The 17980-nt window shown below is 44.0% G+C and overlaps 1 protein-coding gene across 1 annotated transcript in view; it reads left to right on the top strand.

The window, feature by feature from the left end:
• USP9X (ubiquitin specific peptidase 9 X-linked) overlaps positions 1–17980 on the top strand; it is a 167495-nt gene that overhangs the window by 125423 nt on the left and 24092 nt on the right. Inside the window, exons 27-30 of the mRNA XM_078775324.1 lie at positions 7457–7719; positions 9702–10345; positions 10515–10638; positions 10755–10983. Coding sequence (XP_078631450.1) covers positions 7457–7719; positions 9702–10345; positions 10515–10638; positions 10755–10983 — 1260 coding nt within the window. The remainder of the gene's footprint in view (positions 1–7456; positions 7720–9701; positions 10346–10514; positions 10639–10754; positions 10984–17980) is intronic.

The following is a 17980-nucleotide window of genomic DNA, read 5'->3' as shown; positions in this document are numbered from 1 at the left end:
TGAACTGTGAGGAAGAGCTGCGGGGAGGTATTGGGAGGTCCTAAACTTCCTAACGGTGCCATACAATCACATTCTGGTGCAACGAAGGGTCAGAATTAATGGAAACGAGTCCTTAACTGACATAGACTAAGAATAACTAGCAAGATGTCCTATAGTTGTCTTACATGAGATGCGGTGAACCTGGTCATGACATTTAATGGGGGAAATAGGGGGAGGTCGGGTCTACAGAGTGTTGTTTACAGAAAATGGGACTAGGGAATGGGGGATTGGGGATAGTTGGGAAGTATTGAGGAAATAGGAGAATATTTACAAGCGGATATGGATGGATGCAAATCCCATATCCGCAACTATATATATATATATATATACAGGGTGATTGAAAAGTAACTCCCTGTTTTAAAATACTTCTAATTTATTTCTTAACTATAATTTTTACAAGAAATGGATATAAGAAGAAAGCGTATAGCATGAAGTTTTATTTAAAATTCGATATGGATACCAGAAGTCGCCACCAGCTTCTCAAGCTGCCCGGGAACCGCGTCAACTGATTTCACCAGGAACTCTTGTGGGATGGAAGACATAACTTCTCGTATTCGCCCTTCAAGTTCTTCCAAAGTCGTTGGTTTGGTACAGTAGACTTGCTCTTTTACCCAACCCCAAAGAAAAAAGTCACATGGTGTTGTCAGGGCTCCTGGCTGGCCACTCATACGGACCACGACGACCCATCCATCTCCCAGGGAAGTGGGCATTCAGCCATTCACGAACAACAATAGCAAAATGTGGAGGAGCGCCATCTTGCATGAAAATCAAATCTTCAACATTCTCCGAAGCACTGATAATTGGCCAGATTTCGTCTTGCAGCATGGTGAGGTACCTTTTGGCATTCATGGTATCGCGAAGAATGAAGGGACCTACAATCCTTTCCGAAGTCATTCCACACCACACCGTTACCTTGGGCCGATATTGCGTTTTTTCAGAAATAACACGAGGATCTTCTCCTGCCCAGTAATAGCAGTTGTGACGGTTCACAAACCCACCGATGTGAAATACCGCTTCATCAGACCAGAGGATATTTTCAAAGAGATCAGACCAATCTTCATACCACTAGCTGGGCACGCTCCTGCAGCGTAAGACGTCCAGCCATGTTTGTAGGGCTTCCGAATTTCAAACAAAAAATAATCTGAAAAAAAGCCAACACAGATTAAATTCACATACATGAAGGAACAAACACTAAAAATTTGAGAAAAATATTACAATAAATAAATAATTTCTAAATATTTTAAAATAGGGAGTTACTTTTCAATCACCCTGTATATATATATATATATATATTGCAGTGTCTGTCTTATGTTGTTGTCACTGAACTACTCCCTCAAACTTTCGTGAAATCGTACCAAACTTCTGGTGTGCACCTATCTCTCCCGTCGTTATATCCTCAGGGTATTTTTTTTTGAAAAATTTTGCAATTTTTTTTGGGGGGGGGGGGTGTGGGGGGGGCGGGATTTTTTTATACTTAAGGTTTCAACTTCAATTGTTTATAAAATGTGATATCACGTATATTACAAATACATTTGTGCATTATGATTATTTGAATTATGATTGGTGTAAACCATGACAAAACCAACTCAGGTCCAGTCATTTATCTATATATCTACATATCTGGGCAGTGTCTGTCACTGAAATACTCCCTGAAACTTTTGTTTCCGTGGTTGTGAAGTGTTTTTAATAACGTGGTGGTGGTTTTGAATCACGTGGTGGTGAGGTATTTTGAATTATGTGGTGGTAAGGTGTTTTTAAATGACGTGGTGGTGAGGTGTTTTTAAATCACGTGGCTGTGAGGTGTTTTTAGTTTCGTGGCTGTGAGGTGTTTTTAATTTCGTGTTTCGTGGCTGTGAGGTGTTTTTAGTTTCGTGGCTGTGAGGTGTTTTTAATTTCGTGGCTGTGAGGTGTTTTTAATTTCGTGGCTGTGAGGTGTTTTTATTACGTGTTTTATGGCTGTGAGGTGTTTTAAATTTCGTGTTGGTGAGGTGTTTTAAATTATGTGGTGGTGAGGTGTTTTGAATTATGTGGTGGTGAGGTGTTTTGAATTATGTGGTGGTGAGGTGTTTTAAATTATGTGGTGGTGAGGTGTAATCATCCCGAACTTCCCAGTCTGCACAGACTCCTATGTATGTGCTGAGGTTCTTTTTTGAATTTTTTTTTTTTCAACTTAAATCTTCAACCTAAATTGCTTATAAAAATGTAATATCACAAACACGACAAATAAATTTGTGCAAAATAATTGTTTGTATTATTATTGGTGTAAATCATGACACCACAACAACTCAGGTACAGTCATTATCCTCAGATAAAATAAGTCTGCTCCTCAGTAACGTCGCTAGCATATCTTTATTATAATAGGCGTAGGTGATCCGTCTGTCCGGGGGTGTGGCTTAGTCCGTTTGCAGAGTAGCGCCACCCATGGCTCCACCCATTCTTGGAGAGGCTTCATGTAAACAAATATCCACCATTTTATTAACTCGAATAGCTTTGAGGCCTGTTTAGTTAGGCCCGTGCTGTCTTTCTCTCTCACACAGGTTTATTTCAACTCCAATTCGATATATCATTTCATTTTTAACAGTCGCTAACATCGTTTTTACTCGGTTGAAAAAAAACGGGAAGAAAATCCGATGAAAGTTTCCGTTTATGGAACGAAATGAATTCTCAAAGGCCTGTAAAATAAAGCCCATTCATTGAGTCACCCTCACGATTTTATCGAATTCACCATCTGATTGAATTTTTATCGATAGTTTTAGACCATCAGAAATAAGATGTCAGAAATAATTGAGAACATTCACGCACACACGGGAAAATGCAGAGATATATATTTTTAAATCGTGCCATGATGATACAGGAAAATACACCGCCTAAAATAACAGTCGGGGAAAATGTCGACATATATTAAAAATTCGCTTTTTCTTTTCCGTTAAGATATATTACTTTTCCGTTTGATGACAGTCGTCACAAAAACGTCAACAATGATGCCGACATATATTTCTTCGTTCTTATTTCATTCAACATTATTATCCGGAAGCAAAGGTTCACGTGTTCATTTCACGTGTGAAAAAACAAACTCCATTTCACGTGTGCATGGACGTGTCATTCACATTTGTAAAATATATAAATTAACAGACGGGAAATTGCTGAGAGATATTTCTTCGTTTTTATTTTATTAGTTACGAGCAGAAGTACCAGGCGGAGGAGGGAGGGGCACGTACACTTTAAACATGTATATACGTGTGTGTGTGTGTGTGTGTGTGTGTGTGTGTGTGTGTGTGTGTGTGTGTGTGTGTGTGTGTGTGTGTGTGTGTGTGTGTGTGTGTGTGTGTGTGTGTGTGTGTGTGTGTGTGTCTATTTCTATGTGTGTGTGTGAGTATGTGTTTATATATATATGTGTGTGTATGTGTTTATATATATATATATATATATATATATATATATATATGTGTGTGTGTATGTATATGTGTAGCTGTGTGTGTGTGTGTGTGTGTGTGAGACAAAATTGTGAGGAACAGAAATGAAAAAACGAGATGTGTTTGTGTGTGGGTGTGCACGCATATGCATTCACATGTTATCAGAAGTAAATACATTGTGTAGATTACATCATTTGTGCATCTGATAAATTGCCAGTAACCATTTTGTGAAACTGAATGTGCAGGTGCAGCATCTAACTCAATATGTCGAAATGTCACACACGTCCATGCCCGTGGGATTCCCACGGGTGACCCCACTAGTATGATATATATCTTACTACAATTCACCAAATGTCCTTCCGTCTGTCTGTCCGTTCGAAGGTACCGGAAAAACGGCTGAACCGATCGTAACGATATTTTGGGTGGGTAATCCTGGGATCCCCTTGAGTAACAACATGCATTTTAAGGCCATGTTCCCTGCTAGAGCGGGGGTTAGCCTTGCGGTCCCCATGACAATCTTCTCCATTTTGCCCTATTTTCTGCATCTCTCCTTGTTAACCCCCTTGCCCGCATTTCTTCTTCCACCATCTTTAGCCAAGTCTTTCTCGGTCTTCCCCGTCCTCTACTTCCTTCTACATTAACTTCCATCACTCTTCTCAACCAGTCACTTTCATCCTTCCTCAATACATGACCAAACCATCTCAACCTGTTCCTCTTCACAGCATCAATCACAGGCAATATTCCCATCATCTTTCGCAATTCATCATTTGTCTTCCTCTCTCAACGATACTCCGCACATCCATCGAACCATTCGCATTTCCACCCTTTCCAGCCTTCGTTGCTGCTCTACGTTCATTACCCATGTCTCGCTCCCATAAATGATAACACTTCTCACACATGCAGCATACACCTTTCCCTTCAGCTTCAGCGACACTCTCCTCCTCATCAGCACGCCACTCAGTTCCCGAAACTTGAGTATTGGTATTGAGTACCAATTGAGTATTGGTATTGGTATTGGCCTGGTATTGAGTAAGATAGGCTATATTGTTTTTCCAATTTCAGCGTTGGCCTCCAGCATTTTCAGGTTTGGACTCCCGCAAAACGTTATTTTCCTGGGTGCTGCACAAACGGCTGCACCGTTCGGACCCGGTGACCTCGGACAAAGACCTTTTATATGGACAAGGGTTGAATCCCTGCTTGAGAGAATGCCAAACCCCTCCCCGCCATCACGGTCGTCTCTCCAACTCACAATCCCACGAGATATGCGGAAAGGACGACCCAAAACCAATTATCTTCTTTTTGATTCGTATATAAACACCATTAAAAGTAAATAATGACCTCGGCCAAAGTTCAAACGACGTGAGTTTAATCTCTACATGAGAGAATTCCACATAGTTCTTTGGGCAGTGTATACGCTAATAGATCGCTGTCTCCATCGATCTTGCCAAGGCCGTAACACCTATCGGCTCAAAATCCTTTTCCAGTCACGTGAAAAAGTAAGTACACCCCATGTAAAGTTTTGACTTTTTCAACATATTTCAACATACAGCTATTTGATCTTCATTTCAACAATATTGATAGATAAAGGTGATATAATCGAAAACTCAATAGCGGATTCCAAAACCAAAGCGCGCAGGATGGAGGGGAACGACGAGAGCCCCGCAGCCTTATCTATTAAAATCAAACAGGAAACTGCGTTCAGGTATATACAGAAAATAATACGTACAACGATTTATTAAATGAAAAGCAAGGACAGGAAAATACGCGCCGGTAATGAACTATTCTAAATCGGGATCCCGCACTCCAGACCTCAAATACAAAACGGGGGATTATGAATTAACAAAGAAACACGTCTTTTGTGTCAAAATGTACGCGGATGCGGCTTATCTGTCTCGTAGTCTAAGCGGGGGGGCCGAGGCCACGCCAAAACGCCACTCCAAAACGCCACGAGGTCCCACAGCAGGACAACGAGCTCCACCCAGGCTACACCTCAGCCCAACTTGGGTCGGGGTCTCTGAACTGCGCTGCCAGGAATCCAACTGCTTGCCAAGGTGTCCGGTGCTCACTCTCAACTCAACTGCAGAATTCTTAACTCAGGTCGGGGCTCTGCTCTCATCTCAACTAATCTGCAGAACTCTTAACTGCCGAAAATGGCGTCCGACCCTCGATAATATCTCTGGCCGATCACGTCACATTGGAGCACTGCTCTGCCAATCAGAGCCTCCCACGACTCGCCGGCTCGTCCAGGGGCACGCCCACTGCACCACTGCCGCTCCCGTCCCCGACTCTGTGGTCACCGCACGTGCTATGCGAGGTGGATCGGCCTCTCGGAGGTGTAAATGGTGGCGGTGTTCCAGCCCGATTTCTTCCTAAGTCATGTCAGGGGGAAGGGCGTCATTTAGTGTTGTACTAAAGGTCCTAACTAATGTTTATGTGGTTTGCAGTGCCATAATGGACAAAGGTTTGACTACTAGGTGAGACATACAAGGGCTATACTCATTATTCCCTAACTATCACACGACTCTCCTGGTAGATTCACAATTATACACCTTAACCGACAAAACGCCTAAACATGGACTTATTACAGGAAGTGTTCCTTATCGCAACATCTCAAAGCATTTTACCTACTCAGATCTACCTGGCTCTAGATATTGCTTTACCCCCCAGACATAACAATATATACATACACACATACATACACACACACACACACACACACACACACACACACACACACACACACACACACACACACACACACACAGATAATTGGGGGGGGGGGGGGGAGGGGGGGAATGGAAGCACACCGGACCGGAGTACACAGGCCGTACAACATGTATGCAAGTATGTGACCTGTGCAAGATATATGCAAATCGTTTCTCAATCAGTCCTGGTGTTGTGTATTCTGCATATAAGCGGGCTGCGGCTTGAGGCTGTATTCAGAGCTAGCATGGCTACAAGAGGATACCTCATGAATGGGGTGTAATTGTTGATGCACGTTTGGAATGCGCTTCAGTGGCAAAGGCTGCATAAACTGCTGTCTGATGAACTATTTCAAAGGTGATGTCAGCCTGGGAAAAAGGAAAGACGTCATCTTCAAAATAGGTGGTAACGCATGCTCGACAAGTGTGATACCCGGGTAATAGTCCAGACTGCGAGAAGAAATGCGAGAGCAATGGAGTTCAACGTGGGTTGTGAACATCCTGCATTTTCAAACGGTCAGAAGGGAACTTCACAGGGTGGGATACCATAGACTGTTTGCTTTGCACAAACCGCTGATAACACCTGGCAATGCCCGTTTGTGGATCCTGTGGTGCAAGGAGCATTGGCAATGGGCTGCCGGGCATTGGAGGAATGTGATGTCGTCTGATGAGATGTTCTTCACCATGTCCTCGACGAATAGACGTGTGCACATGTGGCGACGGCCCAGTTAGCTCAGTCGCCCTGAGTGCCTTGTTACAACAGTAAAATGTTCTCGTGGTTCCGTAATAGTGGGGTGCGTTTTTCTGGCATAGCCTAGGTCCACTCCATAAGAAGGCAGATTTGATGCACTATACTACGTTACCATCCTGAGTGATTATCTGCATCCCATGCTGCAGCATTTCTCCCTTCTGCGAGGGGTCTTTCAAAACGTCCGCAGGGCACGTGTTGTCATCGGGTGGTTTGAGGAGCACAAAGACGAAGGTACCCATCTTCCATGGCCCTCCCAATTGCTGCCCCTCAATCCCATATGGCATTTATTGGACTGTCTGGAGAGGCACCTAAGACGGTGGTTTCTGCCTGCATCAAACCGGCATGAATTGGAGGGCTTTCTTGTGGAAGAATGGTGCCACATTCCTGCAGAACAGTTCCAGACCCTTGACTCCATTACACGCCATATCCATGCCGTCCTGGATGCACTTGGAGGCCCAACTCCTTAATAAGTGATATTCTATTTGTTTCTCTTTTTCTGTCCAGTGCGTGTGTGTTATGTCATACAATCTGCTTTTTTTGGCACTTTCTAGGTGGACACAGTGAAACGTCTCTGCATAAAGAAGCTCCCACAGGTGTTGGCAATACAACTAAAGCGGTTTGACTATGATTGGGAGCGTGAGTGTGCCATCAAGTTCAATGACTATTTTGAATTTCCACGCGAATTTGACATGGAGCCATACACAGCGGATGGGCTGGCGCGCCTTGAGGGTGAGGCTGTGCAGACAGACAGTGATAGCGAGGCGGATGGGAGTTTCGCTGAGCGGCCAGACAATGACCAAGCGGCAAGCACAAGGTAATTGCGAGCACTGCTTTACTCGACATAGCTTTGCTACATATATACATATATATATGTATATATATATATATATATATATATATATATATGTATATGTATATGTATGTATGTATATATATATATATATATATATATATATATATATATATATATATATATATATATATATATATATATATATATATATATATATATATATATATATATATATATACATATATATACATATATATATATATATATATATATATATATATATATATATATACATATATATATATATATATATATATATATATATATATATACATACATACATACATACACACACACACACACACACACACACACACACACACACACACACACACACACACACACATACACGTGAAAAAGTAAGTACGCCCCATGTAAAGCTTTGACTTTTTCAACATACAGCTATTTGATCTTCATTTCAACAATATTGACAGATAAAGGTGATATAATGTAACAAATATCATGAAACATTTACATTTTGTAGTCCATTGTATAATTTAAATAAACATAAATGCAAATTTCTCATGTGGAAAAAGTAAGTACACCCCTACATTTATCACTACTTCAAATACCTAAAATTAGAATCAGGTGCACCAGCTCAGGTGCAAATGATTAGAACATCGTTAAAGAGGATCTTGGAGGAACCTGTCTTATTTAAACCTCAGACATTGTTTAGTTTGCTCTTTGTTGTTGAAGTGTGCGGCGTCACCATGCCTAGATCAAAAGAGCTCCCCGAGGCCTTCAGAAAGAAGGTTAGAGATGCCTACGCATCTGGGAAGGGATTTTAAAAAGATCTACAAACAAATTGAAATCAATCATTCGACTGTCCGGAAGATCATCTTCAAGTGGAGAAGATTCCAAACAACTGCCAACTTGTTCAGGCCAGGTCGCTCCAGCAAGTTCAGCCCAAGAGCAGGCCACAAGATGCTGAAAGAGGTCTCTAAGAACCCCAGAATGTCATCATGGGACCTACAGGTAGCTTTTGCCACTGTTGATGTCAAAGTGCACGAGTCTACCATTAGAAAGAGGCTGCAGAAATTTGATATACATGGGAGGTGTGCCAGGAACAATGTGCTCTGGACAGATGAGTCAAAGGTAGAGCTATTTGGCCACAGTACCAGAAGACATGTTTGGCGAAAACCAAAGACAGCATTTGACCACAAGAACCTGATACCAACTGTAAAGCATGGTGGTGGAAATATTATGGTTTGGGGCAGCTTTGTTGCATCAGGGCCTGGGCAGCTCACCATCATAGAATCCACTATGAATTATTCATTGTACCAGAGGGTGCTTGAGGATAATGTGAGGCCATCTGTCGGAAAGTTGAAACTCAACCGAAGGTGGACCTTGCAACATGACAATGACCCTAAACATACCAGTAAATCCACCAAGGAATGGCTGAAAAGAAAGAAATGGAGGGTTCTGGAATGGCCAAGTCAAAGCCCGGATCGAAATCCCATCGAGATGTTGTGGGGGGATTTGAAACGAGCTGTGCATGCAAGAAACCCCTCAAACATCGCACAGCTGAAAGAATTCTGCATGGAGGAGTGGGCAAAAATTTCTCCCAGTCGATGTCAGAGACTGGTAGACAGTTATAAGAAACACCTACTTGAGGTTGTTTCTGCCAATGGGGGCAATACCACCTATTAGAGCCAAGGGTGTACTTACTTTTTCCACATGCGAAATTTACATTTATGTTCATTTAAATTATACAATGGACTACAAAATGTAAATGTTTGATGATATTTGTTATATTATATCACCTTTATCCATCAATATTGTTGAAATGAAGATCAAATAGCTGTATGTTGAAATATGTTGAAAAAGTCAAAACTTTACATGGGGTGTACTTACTTTTTCACATGACTGTATATATATATACACATATATATGTTTGTTTTGCTTGCTATTTATATTGCCTTTGAACATTTTTTTATCCACAGGTATCGCTTGGTTGGTGTGCTGGTACACAGTGGTCAGGCAAGTGGTGGACATTATTACTCGTACGTTGCCCAGCGGGAAATTTCAGTGCATCCTCGGTGGTATAAGTTTGATGATGGAGAAGTCACAGAGTGCAAAATGGATGATGATGAGGAAATGAAGAACCAGTGCTTTGGTGGAGAATACATGGGTGAAGTATTTGACCACATGATGAAAAGGATGTCCTTCCGTCGCCAAAAGAGATGGTGGAATGCATATATCCTCTTCTATGAACGTCTCGACATCGCCATCTTGCTCACTGCTGCAGTGGTGCCACTGACAAATGAGCAAGATATATGCAAGGCAATTGAATCTATTTCCTTGTCCTCTCCACCACCTCTTCTGGATGCTGCATTTGGAAGTGTACCCCGGCTTCCACTCATCACATCAACAGCCCCAGTGTCCCCGCTACCTCCGGTTGTGCCTCTGGCCAGTACCACGCCGACGCCTGGACTTGGACCACTCCGAATGCCCGCTGCAATTGAGCGCAGTGTGCGGAAGCAGAACGTGCAGTTTTTGCACCAGCGAATGCAATACAGTGTGGAATATTTCCATTTCATGAAAAAGCTGATCACCTGTAACGCCATGTACCTGAACCCTCCACCAGGTTTGAAAGCCAATCGTACCAACCTCTGTTTTGATGCCCTTATTCTAGCTTCTGTCTGTAATAGCTTTTATTCTGCATTGCAGTTTTTTTTCCTTTGTCTGGTTGCACCCTGACATTTCTGGAAGATTTAATATTACCAAAATCCTTATCTTATTTATTCCATTTCCAGGGCAAGAGCAGCTGAGTTCGGAGGCCGAGGATTTGGCGATGATCAGCATCCAGCTTGCATCTCGCTTTTTGTTTACCACTGGATTCCACACCAAGAAGGCTGTGCGTGGAGCTGCCAGCGAATGGTAATGTGGCCAAGATCTTGGAGTTCTTCGTTGTTTTTAAACCTAAACTAAATACTAAGAAAGCAGCTTGGCTTTGCATTATAACTATAACCTATTGATTTGATACTTGTCCGTAGGTATGATTCCCTGTGTTTGCTACTTCGACCAAGCAAACGTGTACGCCACTGGTTCGCGCATAGCGTGCTGTTCCTGCAGCCTGCACGGTTTGCTCAGTACTTGCTGGAGTGTCCGAGCACGGAGGTTCGGAGTGCCTTCGCCAAGTTGGTCGTGTTCATCGCACACTTTGCCCTGCAGGACGGGCCCTGCCCTCCTCCCTATGCTTCACCTTCCCCTGCATCAAACCAGGTTGTTCATTTATGATCCTCGTTGACTGCCTTCCTTGGTAACCGTTCCATTTGGACCATTGTGTGTCACCGTTGTGAAGTCATTGTTCTGGATGACATTGATGGCAATATTTGTGAAAAGATGATTGACTTGCAAACATTACGAGTATGCCAAACTCCCCTCTACACGAGTTGAGGGAGGCTTTAGTCCTGCAGTGTACTGAAATTGGCTGGTTTTCAAGGAGTGGGGAGTAACGTCACCTCCATTGTAAAACTTTCCTTCCAATAAGAATTTCTCACCTTTTGTGGCTTGTTCAATGTTGTTGGAGGATGTCCTGCAAGCATGACAGGTAATACGACTACAATTTGAACTGTTATGTCGGTGGGGTAAAGCAATATCTAGTCAGGTAGATCTGCATAGGTAACATGCTTCGTCTGTCACGATAGGGAATCTACCTGTAATAAGTTCTGTGTGTGTAATCTGGTTTGTCGGGATTAGAGTATACCTGTGAACATACCAGGATGTTCGAGTGTTAGATAGTGTAGGGATTAAGATAAACCCCTGTGTGTCACACCTGGTAATCAAACCCTTGTCTCTTATGGCAATGCATACCCATATAAACACTTAGACAGGCCCTGTAGTGCACACATTAATTAAATTCCCTTCCCTGACAAGGACTTCGGAAGAAAACAGGCAAGAGGCCAGTTCGGGGCACCGCCGCATGGGCCGCAGCCAGCTACACTTCCGGCAGGCCTAGCAAAATAGAGTGACACGAGCTATCACCACGCTACAGGGAACGAGTGATTGGTTGGCACGGAAGGCGCGAACCTCCAGCCAATCAGGGCGAGCAATACCAGGTGGGAGGGACTCGGCCAATGAGAGGGCGCCAGCAAGAGGGAACATTGGAGGAGAGTGGACGCAAGGTGATAAAAGGGGCTGCACGACATCTTCAGCAGCTCTACTTTTTGGGTTCTTCGCTGCCTCTTGTGCTGCACGTCCCTCCCTGGCTGTTTTGACGCTGCACGACGTCTTGTGCTCTCTGCGCTTCCCTTCTTGGTCTTGAGAGGTCCTCGTGTTCATTGGTTCACCAACTGCGTGGTGCTTGGAGCGGTGCTCGGTGCTTTCGGTGCCGTGAACGGGCGGGGCCTCGTGTGCGAACGGAAAGGGCGTTGGCTCGGGCCTAGCAGATCGTGGGTGCATCGGAGCTTGGAGTACAACTGGACGTTGGACGGCGGACACGACTGCAGACGGACAGATAAGCTCACACCACATTTCACAATCACACGACGGACAGTTATTTTCATAATTCATTCCTGTGTCCTGTTGTTGAGTCTTGTGTGTGGGATCCCAATTTATGAGCTTTATTTTATTACCGTCGCGTTTCATTGTCTCGGGTTCTGGAATAAACGTGTTTATTTTTGTCCATTAAAGCTTGTTTGTTCGAGTTCATTAATTTCCCTAAAGCTGCCGTCGGTTTGTTGAAGGTAAGCGCTTTTACCACAGCTTTCACTTCCCTTCTTCCTCCCGCGTTTTATAGCCGAATCCATGTTTGGTCGTCACCTCAAGTAAATCCGTTCTGGTCCATCCGCGGTCCCTGGTCTTAACCGGAAGGGTCCGCGCGACAGTACTTATTAGTAAATATCCCAGGCGATTATTTTTCAGGTTGTCTGTCCATACGTACATGTGTCCATCTGTCCGTGGTTTTTGTTCCCTCAATAATTTAAAAACAGCTGAAGGGATCCAAGCAATCCAAGAACAGCTTGGTACAGCTTCTAAAGATGAACTGATTTAGATTTTGGGGTCACGAGGTCAAAGGTCAGAGGTCCCGTTGGGTAAAAATTATATTATTGCGCTAACTTGTGAACCAGCGATTGAATTTTGACGAACCGTGATACATGTATGTATTATAATGCAAAGATGAACTGATTCGATTTCGACATCAAGAGGTCAAAGATCATGTCAGATAAAAATGTGATACTTGAGAACAGTTGAAGGGATTTAAATCAAACTTGGTCTGAGTATGTATGATGTAAAGATTAACTGATTTGATTTTTGGGTCAAAGGTCATAGGTTATGTTAGGGAAAATCCTGTTGTCGTGATAACTTGTGAACCAGTGATGGGATTTTGACCAAACCTAATTTTAGTATGTTTAATGATGTAAAGATGAACTGATTGGAGTTTAGCATCAATAGGTCAAAGATCAGAAGTCATGTTACGTAAAAATGTTATCGCACATTTTCGCCATGATACATTTGTACAAATCAGATATTGAGGTCAGTCTTGAGATTTTCGGTCAAAGTTAAAGTAAGTAAAGGCTTGACGTGATCGGAGACATATTGGTCGACGTCGTGACGTCAAATTATCTCGTTTAATATACAGTAATATTGTTTTTGAGGCAATGACGAGCACATTGCTTTACCATGCTGAGACAACTATTGGGGACGCCTCTTGGCGGTGGTTGTACCCCCAACACAAGTCGGGGGATAAATCTTCTCTATTCTTTCCGCTGCCCGGATTCATCAGGGCAGCTTGGTCACGATTCGCGTGCCGATCGATCCCCATGGACCGGCCCTTTCCCTCTTGTCCTCGGTCTCTTCTTTCTCCAACTCTGTTGTGGCCTTGACTTCATGAAGTTTGGGGTACACGATCCTGGATGTGGAGGATTTCTGTGTCGCTCCTGGGAGATCAATAGGCTGTCTCCGTGCTGTGGGCTTGTTTGAGAGAACTGTCCAGGGGAATAAAACAACAACAACAACATCAACCATGCTGAGAACTTAAAACTGACAAAGAAGATAAGTGAAGATGAGGATTCTTAAGATGAAGATAAGTGAATTTCCAATGTACCCACTCTTCACCTTATTTCTGGCCCCGTCCATGGGAAAGAATGTCAAGAAAATAGATTGAATGATTCACTATTGTAATGTTGCTGCTGTTTGTGTGTGTGTATTTGCTAATGCTGGCAGCACAATGAATGCCTGCTGAAATATATTTTCTTTGCCTTTATTTGTTTAAACTTTTCAAAACAACAGCACTGTCTTCAAGCAGCCGTCAATCATCTGGACTGGTCTCCCATCTCTACTGCCTCTGACATCAACTCTTCCTGGGAATTCTTCCAAAGTAAACTGCTCTCTCATGCACAGATTTATCCCATCTCATCTTCAGTTGTCAAACCCTTCCTCCCGTCCATGGTACACTGAAGCTTGTGGTGAGCTGGTGAGCCAGGAAATCAGAGCTGTCTCCCTTGACATATCACGTGCCTTCGATACGGTCTGGCACCCCGCTCTGCTCACCAAACTCTCCTCCTATGGTATCCATGGAAATCTCCATGCATGGCTTGCGGACTTCCTCTCTGGTCATAGTCAACGTGTGGCCCTGAATGGGTTTCTCTCATCTCCCCTTCCTGTTCAGGCTGGAGTTCCCCAAGGCAGTGTTCTGGGTCCTGTGCTTTTTCTGGTCTTCATCAATAATCTCTCTGTCTCTCTCGAAAATCCTCTCTATCTCTTTGCTGATGACTCCACACTCTGCCGCTCCATTCCTCTTATCTGAGATCGGCAGTCTGCAGCCTCCTCACTCTCTGCAGACCTGGACAAAATCACAGACTGGTCAAACAAGTGGAACATGTCTTTCAATCCTGACAAATCTCACACTCTTACTATGTCTCACTGAAAAGACCGACTGGACAACCCTCCCATCTACTTTCTGAACAATCCTCTCCAAGAAGTTCTGTCACTCAAGCTTTTGGGTCTCACTATCTGCCATATCTGCCATATATCTCACTACTCTGGTTGATCAGAGTAGCGATGGCAATGCACAAAAGAGCGCACACAGCTGTAAGGAGGAAGGACGGGAACAGTGGTGAGTTTGAGGTGAAGGTGGGAGTGCATCAGGGGTCGGTACCAAGTCCACTACTATTTGTAGCTGTGATGGAGGTGCTGGCTCAGAACGTAAAGGAGGGTTTACCGTGGGAGTTGTTGTATGCAGATGATCTGGTGTTGATTGCGGAAAGTATGGATGGACTGAAGGAAAAGATGAACAAGTGGAAGGAATGTCTGGAGACAAAAGGTCTGAAGGTGAATATCGGAAAGACGAAGGTGAAGGCAAGTGGTAAAGCATGTGGTGAGGTGGAAAGAACTGGGAAGTGGCCATGTGCTGTGTGCAGGAAGGGTGTCGGAGTGAACTCCATTCAATGTACAATGTGCGCTGAGTGGGTTCATCAAAAATGTAGTGGTCTGAGAGGGTCATTAACCAGTGTGGCAGCTACATTCAAATGTAAGGTGTGCACAGAGGGAGCTGCAGATGGAGGAAATGTTGAGTTGGATCTTGGAGACGGCGTGAAGCTGGAAGGTGTGAAAACATTTTGCTACCTCGGAGACATGCTGAATGGAGAAGGTGGATCAGACTCAGCAACGGTTGCTGGAGTGAGATGTGCATGGAAGAAGTTTCGGGAACTGAGTGGCGTGCTGATGAGGAGGGGAGTGTCGTTGAAGCTGAAGGGAAAGGTGTATGCTGCATGTGTGAGAAGTGTTATGATTTATGGGAGCGAGACATGGTTAATGAACGTAGAGCAGCAACGAAGGCTGGAAAGGGTGGAAATGCGAATGGTTCGGTGGATGTGCGGAGTGTCGCTGAGAGAAAGGAAGACAAATGATGAATTGCGAAAGATGATGGGAATAGAGCCTGTGATTGATGCTGTGAAGAGGAACAGGTTGAGATGGTTTGGTCGTGTGTTGAGGAAGGATGAAAGTGACTGGTTGAGAAGAGTGATGGAAATGAATGTCGAAGGAAGTAGAGGACGGGGAAGACCAAGAAAGACTTGGCTGAAGGTGGTGGAAGAAGAAATGCGGGCAAGGGGGTTAACAAGGAGAGATGCAGAAAATAGGGCAAAATGGAGAAGATTGTCATGGGGACTGCAAGGCTCACCCCCGCTCTAGCAGGGAAGATGGCCTTAAAATGCATGTTGTTGTGTTTTTGTATCTGCCATGATCTTTCCTGGGAAAACCACATTTCCAAGCTGGCCTCCAAAACTAGTCGCCGACTGGGCATCCTCCGTCGTGCGAAGTCCTTCCTTTGGCACACCTGAGCTCCTCACCACATACCAGGCTTTCATCCGCAGCTCAATGGAATACTGTTCTCCCATCTGGGCTGGTGCTCCTGCCTCACACCTAGCTCGTCTTCACGCTGTTGAAACCAAAGCTTTCATAATCATTGGAATCGCCCGCGATTAAGCTAACTCCTAGGGCCTTTCACTCACTCACCGCAGGCAAGTCGGTGGTCTTTCTGTCTTCTACCGATTCTTATCCGGCCTCGCTCCCCCACCTCTATCTGTGCTCTGTCCCCCAAATATTCCGACAGGTCACACAAGATCTGCCAGTAACCCTCTTCTGGTGAAATTGCCAAAATCAAGACTCTCTGCTCACCTTCACTCCTTCATTCCTCTTTACTCCCGTCTCTGGAACACACTTCCTCACTCTCTTCAATCCCACTCCTCCCTCCAGGTCTTTAAAACAGCTGTTCACCACCATCTCTTATCTTCCCGCATCCAAAACCTTGATCTCTTCTACTCCTGTTAATTCACCCCAAATCCACTTTCTTTTTTTTAAATACCAACTTCTTTCTTTCCTTGAAGTTCTCGCAGTGTGCATTTGTTTTATACCTTTCCCACCCCAACCCCCCCACCCCCCACCTTCCCATGCCTCCCCCCCCCCCCCCAAGCCCTCTCCCTCCCACAGATCTTCCGTTGTCCCTGTTCTCTGCTGTTGTACTTGTGTGCTTCCCTCTCTCTCTCCCCATCTTGTCTCCTGCTCCCTATTGTATGTTTTGTGTGTCCGTTTGTTTGTTTTTTGTGATCAATGTTGGCTCTTACACGAGCCTTGGTCTTGTATACAAACAAAAAAATGCAAAGTAATAAACTCGTGGAAGTGTGGTGGGGACAGAGTATAAGGCAAGGCATTGGGACAAAATGGTGTATGTACAAAGGAATGGATGAACAGAAGGATGAGAGAGAGGGAAAGGAATCGCAACTGACATACATGGCGAAAGGTTCGGGGGGGAGTTGTGTGGGGGAGAGGGAATAATGGGGATGAACAGGATCATTGATCGGGATGAAGGATGACCAAAGTTGGTCGTCTACTGCCAACTTTTGAAGCCCAGGCAGGAAGGATGGACTTGAACAGACTGCCGAAGAGGTTAACAAATGAATGTAGGTTAATAGTAAGGCTGGATTTTAGCAAGTTTCACAAGGAGGAGATTGTTCAAAGAACACGATTTGGATGGACTTGGGAGGGATGGAGGTATGAAAGAGCGGAGTGAGTCAGACCTGAGGAGAAGCAATTTTTAAAAAAATAGACAAACCAACCTGTCTGTCGTGAGAAAGCAGCAGGCCCTGTGCATCTGCTTTTTTTGTGTAGAAAGCCAGTGATGTTGTGTTTTGGATTTTACTGCATCCAGGGGAAATGGGCATGTCACAGGGGCGCCAGCCCATAGAGGAGTTAAATAGTCCATTGAGTTACAGATGGAAGTCCTGTCGGTCGTGAGAAGTTTGTATTTACCAAGGAAGGACTTTGCAGGAGAGAGAGTGTGTCCAGTATGCGGTTAGCCTTTGAGGCAGGCTTTGATATTGGTTCGAAGGAAGGATGCCCAGGAGATCTTGTAATTAATGCGTGAGAACTGGAGGTTCGTGACACTGAACTTCTTGTCGTGATCGATTATAAAATAGAGTTGTTTGATGATGCTTCTGGAGAGACGCAGTGAAAATGTGAGATTTGCCTGAATTGAAAGATATGTTCCAAGTATTAGATCAGTACCTGATCATATCCAGGTCAGCAGAGAGCGAAGGCACAACTGCCGGTTAGTCGGTGGGATGTGAATTTGAATGGTGTAGTGTAGATATGTGGAATTGTACATCATAACTTAGGTTCATGAAAGTTGTTCGTTTCATTATTTGTTTTAATCGTTATAAAACTTTAGGCTTTGTGTGCGTGCTGCTCCTTGCTCCATAATCTCCCTCACTGTCCTTCA

Source organism: Myxine glutinosa, chromosome 4 (assembly GCF_964187855.1).
Source record: "Myxine glutinosa chromosome 4, kmMyxGlut1.1, whole genome shotgun sequence".
NCBI classification, from domain to species: domain Eukaryota; kingdom Metazoa; phylum Chordata; class Myxini; order Myxiniformes; family Myxinidae; genus Myxine; species Myxine glutinosa.
Note: the sequence above shows the minus strand (reverse complement) of the source record. Positions and strands in the feature narration are given on the sequence as shown.